We start from the raw sequence: 15,677 nt of genomic DNA, 5'->3' as shown, positions 1-15,677 counted from the left end.
ACATCCTGATCAGCACCCTTTCTGGCCCAGGCCTGAGCATCAAGTATTTCTCTCTCCTGAACCATTACTATTGCGTAATCTCTAGTCACTCTACCTCCCCACCAATCCAGCCTCTACCCAGCAGCCTCTAATCTCACATTATCCTCTTAAACATTTTTCCATGGCTTCCCAATGCACTGGAGCCTAGTCTGGCCTCTGCCTCTCCCTCCAACCACATCCTCCACCGTGTCTGATGTAATTATCCTGCACCATGCTGGGAAGTAATTATTTACTGATTTGTGCAAATTTCTGATGGCTTTCTCCCTGATCAGGCTGAAAGCCGCCATGAAAACAGAGTCTGTCTGGTTTTATCCATAACCATCTTACATACTATCTGATCACAAATATTTGATGACTGAATTTTCTGAAATGGCTTAGCCAATGGTTCTCCACAGAGGGTGATTGTACCCCTCCCCCCGAGGCAATGTTTGGAAATATTTTTGGTTGTCACCGCTGCTGGCATCTACGGGTTGAGGCCAGGAATGCTGCCAGACATCCTATAATGTACAGGACAGTCCTACAAAAGTACTCAGCCCATAGTGTCACAGTTAGAAGAAAGAGAAGTATTTATATTTTGCTCATGTTGAATTGGGTTTCCCGGAGTCACGTCCTTATGGAAATACATTTGTGATGTTCCAATGCTGTGAGAGACTTAAACACACATGCATGTGCACACACTCAACAGCCATTAAATTCCTACTGGCAGGAGATGCCTATTTTTTTTAGGGTTATTTATTTATTTTTGAGAGAGAGAGCACGAGGAGCAGAGAGAAAGGGAGAGAGAGAATCCCAAGCAGGCTGTCAGCACAGAGCCCCACACAGGACTCCAACTCACAAATGGTCAGATTATGACCTGCGTCTAAATCAAGAGTAGTAGGAGCTTAACAGACTGAGCCACCCAGGCGCCTCCAGGAAATACCTATTTTAATGGTCTCTTGTACTCCCCAGATGCCTGGCACAGAGCTGAAACTTAGTTGCTCAATGATACCTGTCTGGGAAACCTTATTTAATATAAAAAAGGGCCTCAAAATTGAGGACAGTCTAGAGCTGCATTATAGAGGGGCCACCTTATTTCTCATGTATGACCGAAGTGTAACAAAGGCCAGGGACATCACAGGGGAGCCCCACCCACCTGTCAAGCCACACCCCTTCAGGGTCACAATGGCTAAGGCCTTAAATACCCAGACCCCTGGCCTCCGGGCCCTGCAAAGCCCCTCATTTTGGCAGAAGTTACAATGTCGACCAGCCGCAGATTCAAGAGTCATGGCATGAGGAGGGGCAAGAACCGAGCTCCTCACAAGGGAGTCAAGAGAGGTGGCAGCAAAAGAAAATACCGGAAGGGCAGTCTGAAGAGTAGAAAACGGGGAGATGACTGTGAGTAAGGGAGAAGCAAGGGAGTGATCAAACATGAGGGACTTGCCCCACGGGCCCTCCTTCTTGGATCCAGTTAGCTTTTCCAGGACCCAGAATCTCAGCCTAAGAATTTCATTTCCAGCCCCGTTCCAGGCACTGAGGCGGGAAGAGGATGAATGGGGGTGTTCTAACTGGGGTCCCTGTTGTAAACCTGTCCTTCCCTTCCAGCCAATCGCCATTACCGCTCCCACTTGTGATGCCACCTGCGGGCTCTGTCCTGGTGGACTTCACACAATGCCAGGCAGCGACGAGAGGATGACAGCCAGAGAAGAACCTATCGTGTGGGTAAAATGCCAATCGTGACGAAATGAGGAATGTATATGTTGACTGTTTCTCCTCAACATCTCAATAAAACTTTGAAAAGTTGGAAAGGTTTCCTTTTGATCTTTTGGCTGGAAAATGGGCTTGGGCAGACTTGGGAAAGAATTGGCAGGTGTGAAACCGTTCGACATAACTTGGAAACCATCACCGTAATTTGTCCTTGACTCTGTCCGTGGGCCTCAGCACTGGCGGGGCACCATCACAGTATTCAGGTGTTGAGAAGGAGCTAGAACCTGGAGACTGGCACTGATGACCGCTATTTCTGAGACCGTTCTGGTTTTAGCACAACCCCAAACCATGGGCTAAACTAAAGCTAAAAGACTGGTCCCAGGAGTGGATACAGAATTCTCCATGCTAATTTATCTGATTATGTGGGCTAACGGGCAGGACCAGCAGGCTGTTAGGGATGGGGAGACACCCACTCTACCTTGACCATTCCTTCAACTCTAACTTGACCTTTTCTATCTCTGGCCATGGAGGTGACACCTCAGTATCCACCCATCCCCCTTGGAAGGGGCTATTTCCTTGACCTTTCCTAGGCGATATTTTCTTGACGAATGCCTCCTGTTGGAAGACAGCACCAGGGTGACACAGGGTGGAACTGAAGTTCCTATTTAAACCAAGCCACCAGGAAAGGATAGAAGGAATGAGAAGAGCCATGAGGCTGGGAGGCTGGGGAGGGAGTGTCTTGGAATTCTGCGTATTTTCGGTGAGACCATTGAGTGTGAGCCCCATGGAGGTAAGAAGGTGAATACAATGAAGGTGGTCAGAAATGTTTTTTGTTTACAAACCGTTCGTGCCAACACGTAAATGTAAAATGGAAACAAAATGGAAACAATGCTTGTAGAAACTTAATCAGCGTTTTGAACCAGGTTAGCTTTTTATGGGCTGTAAACTGTTGGTATATCAGTGACACAGTTCTGAACTTGTAATGTACATGGCATGATGTGTTTCCAAAATAAATCAACGGTCTATATTCTTCTCTTGATAAAGAGCTGTATGCAATTTGTTTCTTGAATATTTTTCTTCTCTTGTACAAAATTCTGACATCCTACCAGGTTTTTGTTTTCTGTTCCGTAGAACAGAATTTGTGGATAGAAGATCACCATTTTTTTTACATCTATAAAAAAAATAACGAAGGATGTCGAGACAGAAAATGTCTAGACCATGGGGTAAAGATTTTTCCGGTCTCCTACTGCACACTGCTCCAGAGCAAAATCTTACCATCAGGCACACAGATACTTCTAACTCCTCAAACTTGTACTTGTATTTCCCTCCAGTTGTCAATTTTGTAGAGAGAAAATATAAACGCACTCCTTTCTATGGTTTTAGCTCCTCTAATATTCCTTTTGTTTTGTCTCCGGGTTTGCGCAAAGCCCTGCCATCCCTAATCAGAAAGGACTGGCTCCCATTCTCTCCTCTGCCTCCGTGTAAAGAAAGCCCGAAAGCTCCTTGCAACATGTCAGCTTTTGCCACTCTGGATGTTAGAGACCAATTAAGGGCAGTGCACGACTGTGCTCAGGAAGGAGTTGGGCAAGCACCATCGGGCAGGAAGCCAGTTTTACCCCCTTCTATCCCCACCTGCCCAGCCGGGCTGCTTCCGTAGCCAGGAGCTCAGGCAGACCCTGAAGTTAGCGTCACCTGGAGGCCGCCTGCTGGACCTCAGGCCCCTGCGATGTCTATGATCCCCGGCCTCCCTTCCCCGCATTGTGCCCCTGCCCAGTGCCCAGCTCACAGCCCTGCCACTCGCTGCTGCAAATGCCTCCCTGCACAGCCCACCCCTTTGCCCCCGCCCACTGCTCTGCCTTTTCCAGAGCGATCTGAAAGGTCCTCTCCCATAGGGAGAAGTTAAGAGTCGGGAAGACGCGAGCCCAGCGATAATGCCGATAGTGTGAAATTTACTTCTTCCCTCGAGAAACATGTTCTCACCAGGAGGAGGTCGGCCTGTGTCTGGCAGGATCCCGCACGCAGGATCCCGCAGACCCTGCACAGGGCTCAAAGGAGCGCCTTTCCCGGAGAGACTGTTCACAGAGGCAAGACCCCTGGAGCCTAGCAACGGCAGCTTTGAAGGAGCAAAAGAACAAAATAGAGGCTGCAGCTACCGGCAAAGCAGGAGCAGAGTGGAAAAACCCCGACGTTTCTCTCCAGTCTCCTCCTGGTGCTTCCACTGGCCAAACTCAACCAGAAGCCAGCAGGTAAGGGATCCCAGGTGATACAGAACACAAGACCCAGCCTCTCAGGGCATCAAGAGTCAGGTAGCTAACATGACTTTGAGGGAAGCTTTCCTCTTTAGTGTCCTATTTGTCTTCTCTCGTTTGCCGTCACGGACCAAAGCCCCTTCGGAAGTGACTGGCAGAGAGGCCCCAGACCGAGTTACTCAAGGCTCTGAACCCTCAGCTTCAACAGCATGTTGGCACATCATCTTTGCAAGACACGATTATCCCCAGACAGAACGTTCTAGGACAATGTTCTATTTCAATAATTCAACACTGAAACAATCTAACTAATTGGGGTAGAGCCCCAGGCTAGGCAGGGCAGCCAGACCCCTTGCCTGGTGACTTCAGTCTCTGCCCTCTCAGGCAGGTTGTGGAAGGAATAGCAGCCGCCAGGAAAACTCTGTTTTGCTGTAAGAACATTTTCCAGGCCCACATGCTGGAGATTTTCCAACACTAGTGTTGATTTAGTCCCTGCCCTCCAGGAACATTCATTCTGTCTCTCTGTTGACATCTCCTGCAGGCCAGCACCCACCAGGCAGGCCCATGTAGGTCATCAGCACAGGGGTCTTTCGACCATACGATGCTCGAAGATCTCGCCCTCTGTGTGCCTTTGCTATATCTCCCCAACCAAGGGGGACTTTTCTCCTCTCTCCAGTTTTTTTCTGGAACGTCACGTCCTGAAGTCATCACTTACTTGGCCTTTGTGGAAAGTCAAAAACTAAAAAAAAAAAAAAAAAAAAATTTAAAGATCTCGGCCAGAAGCCCTTCTGGGTCACCTTGACCTTCTTGTGAGCTGACTTGGATACAAGGCCTCTGCCTCACTGGCCTCAGGGTGCTACGGGAGTGGTCCCAGAGGACCCATGTGTGTGTGGGTGGAGAGAACCCAGAGGAACCGTGGGGAGAGCGTGGCTGACCCCCACCTCTTGCCCTGGGCCGCGCCAGATGACCCCGGGTGGGACCGGCGCGACTGTGCGGGCCGCAGGCAAACAGGAAGTTCTGGAGAAACACTCAAGGCTGTGCTGAAGAGGTGAAGGTCCAGAAACCGCAGCTGGGAGGGGACTCTGTGTGCCCTGGGGGTAGTCGGTACAAGTCTGACGTGGCCTGGGGCTCTGCTGTCTGGTCACCCAAAGGTCCTGTCCTTCAAGACCAGAGGAGAGCCGCCGCCTGCCTCCGCAGTCCGGGTGCTCGCTCTCCAGGCGCACTCTGGGGAAAGAACCGAGTGGAGCAGGGTGTTAATGGCCAACCTCCAGGAGCCCTGATCTCAGTCACCTCGCCAGGCTGAAGAGCGGGGAAGTAGGTTACTTCTCTTCGAGAGAGTCTCTTCTCACTTCTGCCCGCCCCCCCAGCCACTCTCCCTCTCGAACTTCTCATCAGTCTGACCTTGAGATCTCGCCCTCATCTGAGCCCTGCGGCCATTCTTACCTTTTAGCTCAGTGTCCCGGAAGTGGGACAGGCGACAGTTGTCTCCATGCAGCATTATACCAGGGAAAGGGGCCAGCGTCTACATTCCATCAAGGCCAGTCCTCCTGTTTTGTGACCTTGATCTGTCTATCAGTCCTGCTCTAGTCCAAGCCTTGCATGCCTCCTCTCCTACAGCTGGAGCCACTTCACCCCGACCTGTGGCCCAGCTCCACCAACACCGTAAACCAGCCTGGCTCGGGCAGAAGCGTGAGTGAGGAATCTCTGGGCAGGCAGTCTCCTGACCCTTTAGCCTAGGCCAGGTCCCACATCTCTCTATGGCTTGCTTTGCGCGCCTGTAAAATGTAGGACTTGGGCATGATCTCGTCTCTCCAGCTAGATTGTAAAGTCCTGGACAGAGCAAAGCCATCCACAGGTGAGGGACAGAGGGATCGCATCCGGACACACGCACAGCCATTGTTTCTCGGGAAACAAGTCGATGAATCCACTTGTTAACCTGATATGCTATGAAAAATAAAATCCGAGCATGGATGTCAGTCAAAAGGAGCGGGGACCGATTAATAAACTCAGTGATTAGGATCATGTTAAGTTGTTCCATTTGCAACAGGAAAGTATGTCTATAATTAATTCGCTGTAAAGTCCTCGGGCCTAACACACAGGTGGCTTTTATTGAAAAGACAAAGAGATGGAATTTTACAATGTGCCGAGGTCCTCTTCAAAAGTGACTCAAAATGGAAGCTTTCAAGAAGAGAAGGGGCTGGAAACTGGACCTTGATGTATTGACTTACTGTTTCCTTCAGGAACACAGAAGAACAATAACACACCGGCTTATATAAAAAGCTTCTGAAACTTTCACATGCGTACAACCACCTGGAATCAGAGGAAATTCAGATTCCGAGTTTGCAGGTCAGGTTGGGGGTGGGGGTGGGGCTGGGGACAGAGATTCCGAATTTCTAAGGAGCTCCCAGGTGGTGCGGATGAGTAGGTGAGGGGCAAGGAGACACAGAGGTCTCTTCGGAAGCTCAGCTCTGCCCACACTTGCAAGGCAATCACGGCCCCCTCTCTGGGGCTCTCTCTCAGAGTCCTTTCCAATCCTTCCAACAATAAGAAGTCCTAAGATTCTAAAGGAGAAGATTAAAGAAATGTCGCCCAGCAGTGGCTGGCAACTTCCCTCCTAGGAACACAAAGCATCGTGGTAGAGTCTGGATAAAGCGCTTTCTCTGCCACCTCAGGGCAGCACATGGGGAGTATATCTCCCAGGGAGATCATAGAAAGGAAGTGAGCGAAGGGGTGAGAAAAAGCGCAGGAAACAGTGAGTCCTCTCCCACCCTGGCCACGCCTGGATGCCACCCCTGGTTTGACTACTTAATTCTTCTTTTCCTTTTCTACTTATTTGCTGCCCTTGGCTCCAGAGCCCGAGCCAGACCACAGCCCTCTCGCTGCTCAAAGTAGGCATCCGTTTGCGTTTGGTGGGGAGCAACAGAAATAACCTGAAAGAGGGGTAAATGGAATGTACTGAAAGTATGAAGAACCGTCCAGAGAATGGAAGGCAAAACCGAACAACCGGGCCTCACGATGGGAGCCAGGCAGGAAGCTGAAGAGACTCAAATCACTCTCTCCACAGTGCAGTGGCCCCAATTGTTTTCCATTCTTACATCACTCCCCTAAAAAAGTCAGGGTCTCAGGAGAGAGAAAATGATGGTCAAGTTTGGGTTGTGGTGAGGCGGGGCTGGTCCTGAAAGGAAAATGGGAGGACAGTTACGGAAGAAGAGAAGATGTATACCAGGCGGTCAGGTGCAACGATGCCCACTGCAGAGTGCAAAACACTCCTTCCCTGCAGTGTATACAATTCCCGGGCACCCGCCAGGAGGCTAAAATAGCATCTGAGCGAGCACACAACAGCCACTCTCTGGAATCCCTTAATCTGTGAACACTTTTATAAAAGGCAGCTTTTCCTGTGAAACTGCCATCTTAGCTCAAAGAATTTACTCAGAACCTACGTACTTTCATGGCCGGAACTGGAAGCGGGATTTATTCTCAGCTCCGTTTTTTTCCCCCACCTAGAACATTTTCACTATGTCGAAACAGTTAGCAGCAGACGGGATGGCAAGGACGGAGAGTCACAGAGCTATGCAGGTGCTGCTGCTCACACCTCAGCAAAAGTAAACACGCCCGGGAGCCATGGATTGTAGGGAAGTGTCAGGAGGCAGACTGTGATCTCCATGAAAGTCAAGAACACAGACATGCAAATTTGGGGTGTAAAGGAGGCCGGCCTTCCCCTGCCTGACTCCTAAGAAGAATGATTTCCCTCCTTCCACTCCAGGTATCCAGGCCGCAAGCCATGTTGTGGCTGATTTAGCAGAGAGAAGCTCCCTTGGGTTTGGGTCTAAACCGTCCAGTATGGGGGCCACGGGGCACAGGTAGCTACTGAGCACTTGGAACGTGGCTGGTTCGAAGTGACAGGGTGTCGGTGGTAACATACAGGCTGCCTTTCAAAGACTTAATAGGAACAAAAGAATGTAAGATAGCTCATTAATAATTTTTACATGGATTGTATATTGAAACATTTTAGACGTCGTCAGTTACATAAAATAACTGAAATTAATTTTACTTTTTCTTTTTTTATTTAAAAAAATTTTTTTAATGTTTTTATTTATTTTTGGACAGAGAGAGACAGAGCATGAGCAGGGGAGGGGCAGAGAGAAGGGGAGACACAGAATCCGAAGCAGGCTCCTGGCTCCGAGCTGTCAGCACAGAGCCCGACGCGGGGCTTGAACCCACGGAGTGTGACATCATCACCTGAGCTGAAGTCGGACGCTCAACCGACTGAGCCACCCGGGCGCCCCATCTCTTTTTTTGATTTTCAAATGTGGCTGCTGGAAAACTGAACATCCCAAATGTGACTGGCATTATATTTTTATTGGACAGAACTAGCCTCGGGTCACCTGGATTTCTACCTTGGTAATGGCGTGTTGCCCCACTCTTTCTGCCTTTTTCATTTAGAGCAGAGCCTACTAAGCCGGGGTCTGTTCCAAGCAAGCACTACAGAGAAATGAACAAAATCCACCGTCCACCTTCACCTTTCCCCACTCCTTATCTCTCTCACACACACACACACACACACACACACGAAGACAAACATTAGAGAAGAAAAATTCAAAGTGGAGGCACACAGCTTAAACTCTCAGTATATTGTTTCCTATATATTTGTTTTAAATTAATAGATTTTGGGGAAGTTTTACCTCCAGGAATAATAATAATAACAATACACTTACGCTTTCCCTTGAGATCTTTATACATATTAGCTTCACCCTCCCCTCAACCTCAGGGACTAGGTAGTATTTCATGACCTCTGTTTTAGAGATAAGAAACAGGAAGTCAAGAAATCTGTGCAAGGTGTCTGTGCACTCAACCACCTTGCTCTCAGACGTGGAGGAACTGAGTCCTCCAGGCTAGAAAAGACACACTTACAGTGGCCCAGATAGTGACAGAAGCTGAACTAGAACTCTGTTCTGCCACCTGCATCGCCCTAGTCTCCTGACCCCTGACACCAGACTACCACGTCAATCCAAGGTGAAGGGGCATGTGACAATAGGCTAGGATATTTGGGAGTGGCAGACAGAGTGCAGTAGGCACAAACATTTCTCATCGCCCTTGACCTAGTAAAAGCGGAGCCATTCGATTCAAATCCGAAGCAATGAACCCTAACAGGAAAAAACAAAGGGTTTGACATCAGCCAGTTCTAGACTCGGTCTGGCTACAACTGCCTAATAGTTACAGGACCTTGAACTAGTTTTGCAACTTCTCTGAATTTCTGTCACTAGCTGAGTAAAATTGGGTTAAGAATACCTCCTTCTGGGTTCACCAGGAGGATCCATATGCCAAGCAACCTGCACTGATCCCCGTATATCGCGAGTGCTTTGTAAATACCCGTTCCTCTCCAGACCACCCCTGCCCTTGACTTCAGCTGGAGCCAAACAGGGACCCCTGACATTTCTGCATAAGGTCTACATAGGACTGAAATAGGCACGTAGGTCTCAGCGGTGGCCGGAGGCACTGAGGAACAGAAACATCCATGCTGTTTGCAACCCAGCAAGTCAGGTGAGGGTTGCAGCCTCGAGATGCACCCCACAGCCTCACCCCATTGCTGGAAAGAAAGAGGAGGGTCGTGAGCTCTAGCCTGAGTCACAGAAGCCCTTTGTGTCTCCCAGGAGAGGGGTGGGCCCCAGGCCGGGGGGGAGTGTGGTGGGTGGGGTGATCTGGCAGCCTGGCTTTCATCTAAGAAAGGCTGGCCTGATGCCCAGGGCCCCGGTGTTGCAAGGGCTGGTGGAGGCGCCCCTGTGAGCTGGGAACAACAGGTGCAGACAAAGAGCGAAGGTGGAAAAAGAGAAGACGTCTCTTCCCCATTTCTTTCAGCTTGCAGTTTAATCAATTAAAACTCATTTTTAAAGCTATGGCACTTAAAGAGGTCCTGCTTTCCATGCCTCTGTTTCCTCAACTAAAAGGCAGGCTCTCAAAATGTCATAGAACCCTCAGAAGTTCCTCTTGGGGGGGCACCTGGGTGGCTCAATCAGGTAAGCATCTGACTCTTGGTTTCGATTCAGGTCATGATCTCACGGTTGGTGGGATCGAGCCCCACATCGAGCTCTGCGCTGATAGCAGGAAACCCTGCTGGGGATTCTCTCTCTCTCTCTCTCAAAATAAATTAAAAAAAAAGATGAGGCCATCTTCTGCTCCTCTCTGCCCACAGTGCAGACTATCCCTCACTTCTACCAAACAGCTGGGAAGCAGACGGGTGAGACCCCAAGACTCCTAGAGACAAGAAGGCCCCTTCTTTTCACATCTGCTTGACTTCCTATGGTTTCAGCTGCACGGTAATTAAGCCGGAGGTGAAGGGGAAACTCCCCTCTGGAAAGAGATCTCTTTCATTTCTCACTGTCACCTTGCTGACATTCCTCCCTTATTTTAAAACGCAGCTCCCAGAATTTTTTTCCTAATCAACCCAGCCAGAAATGAATGGGCTTTATCACGTCTCAGTTTCTAGCTTCCTGTGTTTGCCCTTCTAGAAGTCCTCACTGAATACAGTAATAATATAGCTGTTGGGATACGGTCTCAAGGCCCTAAGGAAGCATAATTTCCCTGAAGACTGACCAGCATCAGCTTGTCTCATCCACGTCGCTCACTACGGGACCACTCAGGGTGGGACAATGTCTTCCCCACTAAATCAGTGAGGGTTTATTGGATGTCTACTCTGTACCCAGAACTGTATTTTATTTGTACATTTCTACATCCATTCAGGACAGCATCCACTGTTCCAGAAATGTCTATAGAGTGAAAGGCCATTATGCTATGGTGGTACTTACGTTGAAAGAGTGGTCCCTGGTCCCATCTGTGCGTTTCAGGGCATATGCCCTTAAGGCGAGCAAGGTTATCAACACTGAAGAAGCAGGGATTCACCAAGAGTGTGTTAAGTACCTGAAACACACAGACTATTGTCCTGGGCCCTGCAGGGTATACGCCAGGAGTTCCCAGTTTTGCTGGGTCCACAACAACTAAATTCTAAATGTATCCATTTGGCTAAAGAGAGAAGGGAAAGGCTCTATGAACCCAGACTGGCACTCAAGGCCTGAACACGCTCATGAGGGCAAGCAGCATGATGTTTCATAGGTCACTGTGTGTGTCCTTCCCCCAGCACAGTGCCTGGCCTGTAATAGTTGCTCAACAATCGTGTTGAAGAGATGGACAGATGGACGAGACGACGCTGCTGGCAGTGACCGCGTATGTCCCCCTTAAGATGGAAGAAAAGAAAGAAGAACGTTGCAGTTAGAAGGGACTACGGAACAGCCTTTCGTGTTTACATTAAAAAAAAAATGAGGGCCAAGGCCACACAGCGGACTGAAAAGGGGCAGCGAAACAGCCTGGGAGCCCGGGATGCCCTCATTCTGACAAAAAGAGAAAAGAACGGTGAGTAGAAGGGGTTGTTAGGGCAGCCCTCTTACCAGCCCTTCTCCCACTGTGGACTAGGTCACGTCCGCCTTTACACTGTCAACACACACGCACCGTCTTCGATAGCCCTTTTCACAGTCACGATTTTATTCACAGTTCTCTGATTGGATGCTTTCTGAAGCTGGAGGTCACGGTTTGGGTTTGGGTCTCTCTCCCCGCCCAGGGTATCCCCTACATCCACCTGAATCACACAAAAAGACATTTGTTACATACATGAATTTATTAACTAGATATTCCTTCTCAATTACACCTTCAGTTTTTCATGGAGGCAGGAGGGCTGTCGGCTAAGGCAGCCACCTTGTCACTGTAAATTAGTCTTTGAGAAAACAGATTAGATCTGAAGAGGGTTGAGTTGGGAGCTGGTGATCTAGTGGGGATTGAGAAAACCGTAGGCTGTCAGAGCAACGTGAAGACTCAGGGCCGTAGAAGACGGGGCAGGGGAGTGGTGTCCATCAAAGCTCAGACGAATGCTAATCTGAGCAGAGAGAGCAAACTCGAAGGAGTTGCTCCAGAGTGCGGGTCTGGGGAAGACAGGAATGCGGAACATTCTGCTAGTGGAGCTGACACTAAGCAACCAGCCTGCTGTGGTCAAGTAACAGCCGGGAGAAAAGTTTAGACCTGAATTTGGGAAGGTTTGTGCCTACAGCACCACTAGAAAGAACACCACCTAGCGTCGTCCAGCCTCGGGACTGAGAGAGGGGGCAGAGACAGCCAGCCACTGAAACAGAAGCCTGACATTTTTTATTCTGGTTGTGCTAAGTCGTACCAACCTGTGTGCCCTATAAAACGTCCCCCAGTTTATAGCGTGTGTACGGAGATTTTGTGCCTTAACCAGAAAACCGAGAGCAGTATCATGAGGCTAATTCATCTTCAAAGAAAGCTTTAGATTTAGAACGTGAGTGAGGAGCCAGGTCCTGGTTCTAAGATCTAGCCTGAGGAAGAAAATTGTGATGAACTAAATAATGCGACCGAGTCACGTAGGCACCTATAAACTGTGAGAGGAGCCGCGGGCTGCATCTGGGTTGTTCAGGCAAAAACTCAGACCCTGAGATTTTTCACTCTGAAATGTAGAAGTGGAAAACAAAACAAAACAAAACAAACAAACAAAAAAAAACAACAAAAAGCCAATCCACTAAAAATGCAAAAGGCCAAACTCTTAGAAATTCTACCGGTAGACATCTATTCTAGAAAAATATGGATATTTCTACACAAGAAGGGTTCAATAATGTTCATAGCAACACTGAAAGTTAACAAGACTGTATCAGAGAGTGATTTCATTAAAGTGAGCCAGCTATAAAGTCTAATATGAGTCTCACATGAGTACCCTAGGGGACTAGACAAATAAAGTAAATGACATCTATACCATGATATATTCTATAGCAGTTAAAATGTAGATACATATGTATAGGCGCATAGATCCGCATATACATGTTCGTATTGGTATGGAGAGATCTCTAAGACATTAGATGGGGGAAGAGGCAAATGAGATAATACCTAAGGTAGGGTCCCCTTTAAATTTAACATTGAATTTTTATATGTAAAAATAAGGTGTGTGTGTGTCTGCGTATGTATACACACACACATATATGTATGCATATGTGTATATTTACAGCACACACAATCACGCATACATATACACGTACACACGCACACACAATTTTGTACATTTTTTAAATATTTGCGTTAAGCTGTTGACAGTGACCATCTCTGGGGAGAAGAATGAAATTAAGGGGTGAACAAAGAAGACTTTAGTTTTGGCTATACTGTTTGAGTTTTATTACATATTACTTCTGTAATTAGTTTTTTTTTAATTTCTTCAAGCTGTAAGCAATTTCTATCTGGCACAAGATGGAAACATCGACAGCCCTTCAGTATAGACAATCTCTTTGTTCTGAGGAAATTGTTCAAGTGAGGATTTTAATAATATAAATGGAAAACAAAGACTGGCTTCTGCACTCAAAATGTGATTTCCAGGAGAAAAAGTTCTTGGCAGGGGGAGGGGATAATATTCCCTGTCTAATATGTCCCTGTGTTGGAGTAGAGCTAATTGGACTGGATGATTTGTGAGCACATGTGTCCTAGCTAAGAAAAATATGAGGACCCATGGGGTGTCTGGGTGGCTCAGTAGGTTGAACATCCGACTCTTGATTTCTGCTCAAGTCATGATCTTAGGGTTGTATGATTAAGCCCCATGGATTCTCTCTCTCTCTCTCTCTCTCTACTCCTCTCCCTCACTTGTGTTCTCTCTCCCTCTCTCTAAAAACATTAAAAATAATAATAAAATAAATTTTAAAAAGAAAAAGAAATGAGGACCCAGAAGGATGATGGGGCACCCATGTCTCACCCACCAGCAGCATGCTCTGGGTTAGAAGTTTGAGGACAAGAGGTTTGGAATATTTTCACAAGATCTTTCATGAGGCCCTGGCTGCAAACTCAGTCTTTCTATGCCCGGATGACTAAATGAAACCTTGAGTCACAAAGACAGCCTTCCTCACTGCCCTGTGTGAAAAGACTCCGGGCCTGAAGGCTGCTGTCTTCCTCACTCTCTTTTGGTCTCTTATTTATTCAGACTGATGGAAGCCAGCTCCTGTGTTGCCAGGTGCCACGCAGAGAATGATAACATGGCAAGTAACTTAGGGAGGCTTCTGGCCATTGGTCGATGGAGAACTGAAGTTCTTGGTCTCACAGCCTGCGAAAAACAAAATCCTGACAAGTGAACGTGTTGAATGAACTTGGAAGCAGATCCTTGCCCGAGCAAGCCTTCCAACGAGGATGCAGCCTCTCCTAGCACCTTGATGGCAGTATTATGAGAGACTCTGAGCCAGAGGACCCAGGTAAGACCCATAGAAACTATGGAATAATGTGCTCTTAGTTTTGTGTCACTAAGTTTTGAGGTAATTCCTTACACAGCAATAGATAATTAATACATTCAGTCTGGAAGTAAAGAGGCTTGGGTCCTTTTCCTGACCCCTATCAGTATCTTACAATGAATCTTTAGGCGAGTACTTCTCCCTCTCTGGAAATCCATCAGCCTCCTCTCCTATGAAGAGGCATGTGGGAAAGATGCTCTCTAAAAATGCTTTTCAACTCTCAAACTTTATGCATCTGTGACAATTCCCGACACAATCTCCCAAATCTTTTCCCATGCCCCCCTACCGCCACTCTACACTCTTCTCACGCCTGACCCCCTGCCAGTTCTTCCTTGGGGCTCTATTATCCCCACTTTCTTCGGTCCTGCAGTGAAAGACAAGAGATCTTACTGGGGCACAAAGGCCCAGCCGAGACCTTTACTGGGACCCCAGGAGCTGAAGCAAGAGGGGACAGTGCTGCTCTACACCGTTTATTAATTGCTCCCACCTTTGAGACTCTTACCGACCGCTACCGACTGCCATGCCTCAGCCCTCTGTCCCCTTTCAACTTTCATGACAATCCATATCACGTCGGCTTCTGTGTTCCTCAGAAGGGAACTCCAAGAGGCCCTAAAAGCCTGTCACCTGACTTTTAGAAACACCTGGACCCAGAGTCAACCAAGCACAGTGAGTCGAGGAAACAGCATCTCAGGGGACCAGGCCCTTCTGTCTAGAATGCTGACACAGTGCTTTCTCTAGAACATCCGGTTTGGCTCCAGGGGGAAACAATGCACAGGACTTAGGAGGAGGCAAAGAGGTCATCTGGAGGGTGAGGATTGGCTGGGGAGTTCAGACTCCAGAGCTCAAACTTCTGTAATCCTCCCGGATTGTCTCAGTGTCATGGGAACAGGATCCAAGTCTAAGCCTCAGTTTATCTTCTTATGAATTGGAAAGAAATCCCTGAGAGATATCTCTGGCATTTGTACTAAATTCTTTCTTCCTACCCACACTCTACAACCCCTCTCCTCACACCTTCCCCTTTTAACTTCACCCCTCCCCACGAACCTTAGAGGACTCTCAACGTCCAGGAAAAAGTCTGAGGGAAGAAGATTCTGCTTTCCTAAAGGTAGTAGGCATGGAAAGAAAAGCTGCTAGTGACGTGTAAATCCAGAATCTCTGCCTCTACTGCTTTCTGTTCCATCATCTTGAGAACACTTGTCCATGCAGCCCAACATAATAACCAACAGGTCCTGGCAGCCATGGAGGTGGCGTTGGTGTTCTCTAGAAGAGGAAGTGAGACACAGAAGAAGAATTAACTTTTTCAGAGTGCATTTTAATTCCTTTTTGCTCCACCTGCATCCGTGAAGGTAAAGAGGCTGAGTTGTCCATTCACGTTCAGAATAGCATGTGGCCA

At 48.0% G+C, this 15,677-nt stretch overlaps 1 protein-coding gene across 1 annotated transcript; it reads left to right on the top strand.

The window, feature by feature from the left end:
• The first annotated feature begins 1,274 nt into the window (after nucleotides 1-1,274).
• On the top strand, nucleotides 1,275-1,710 carry TNP1 (transition protein 1). The gene is made up of 2 exons (XM_030324367.1): nucleotides 1,275-1,413; nucleotides 1,621-1,710. Exons 1-2 carry the CDS (start codon nucleotides 1,275-1,277, stop codon nucleotides 1,647-1,649), a joined length of 168 nt encoding a protein of 55 aa, XP_030180227.1. The 3' UTR covers nucleotides 1,650-1,710.
• The last annotated feature ends 13,967 nt before the right edge of the window (nucleotides 1,711-15,677 follow it).

Source organism: Lynx canadensis, chromosome C1 (assembly GCF_007474595.2).
Source record: "Lynx canadensis isolate LIC74 chromosome C1, mLynCan4.pri.v2, whole genome shotgun sequence".
Taxonomy (NCBI): domain Eukaryota; kingdom Metazoa; phylum Chordata; class Mammalia; order Carnivora; family Felidae; genus Lynx; species Lynx canadensis.
Note: the sequence above shows the minus strand (reverse complement) of the source record. Positions and strands in the feature narration are given on the sequence as shown.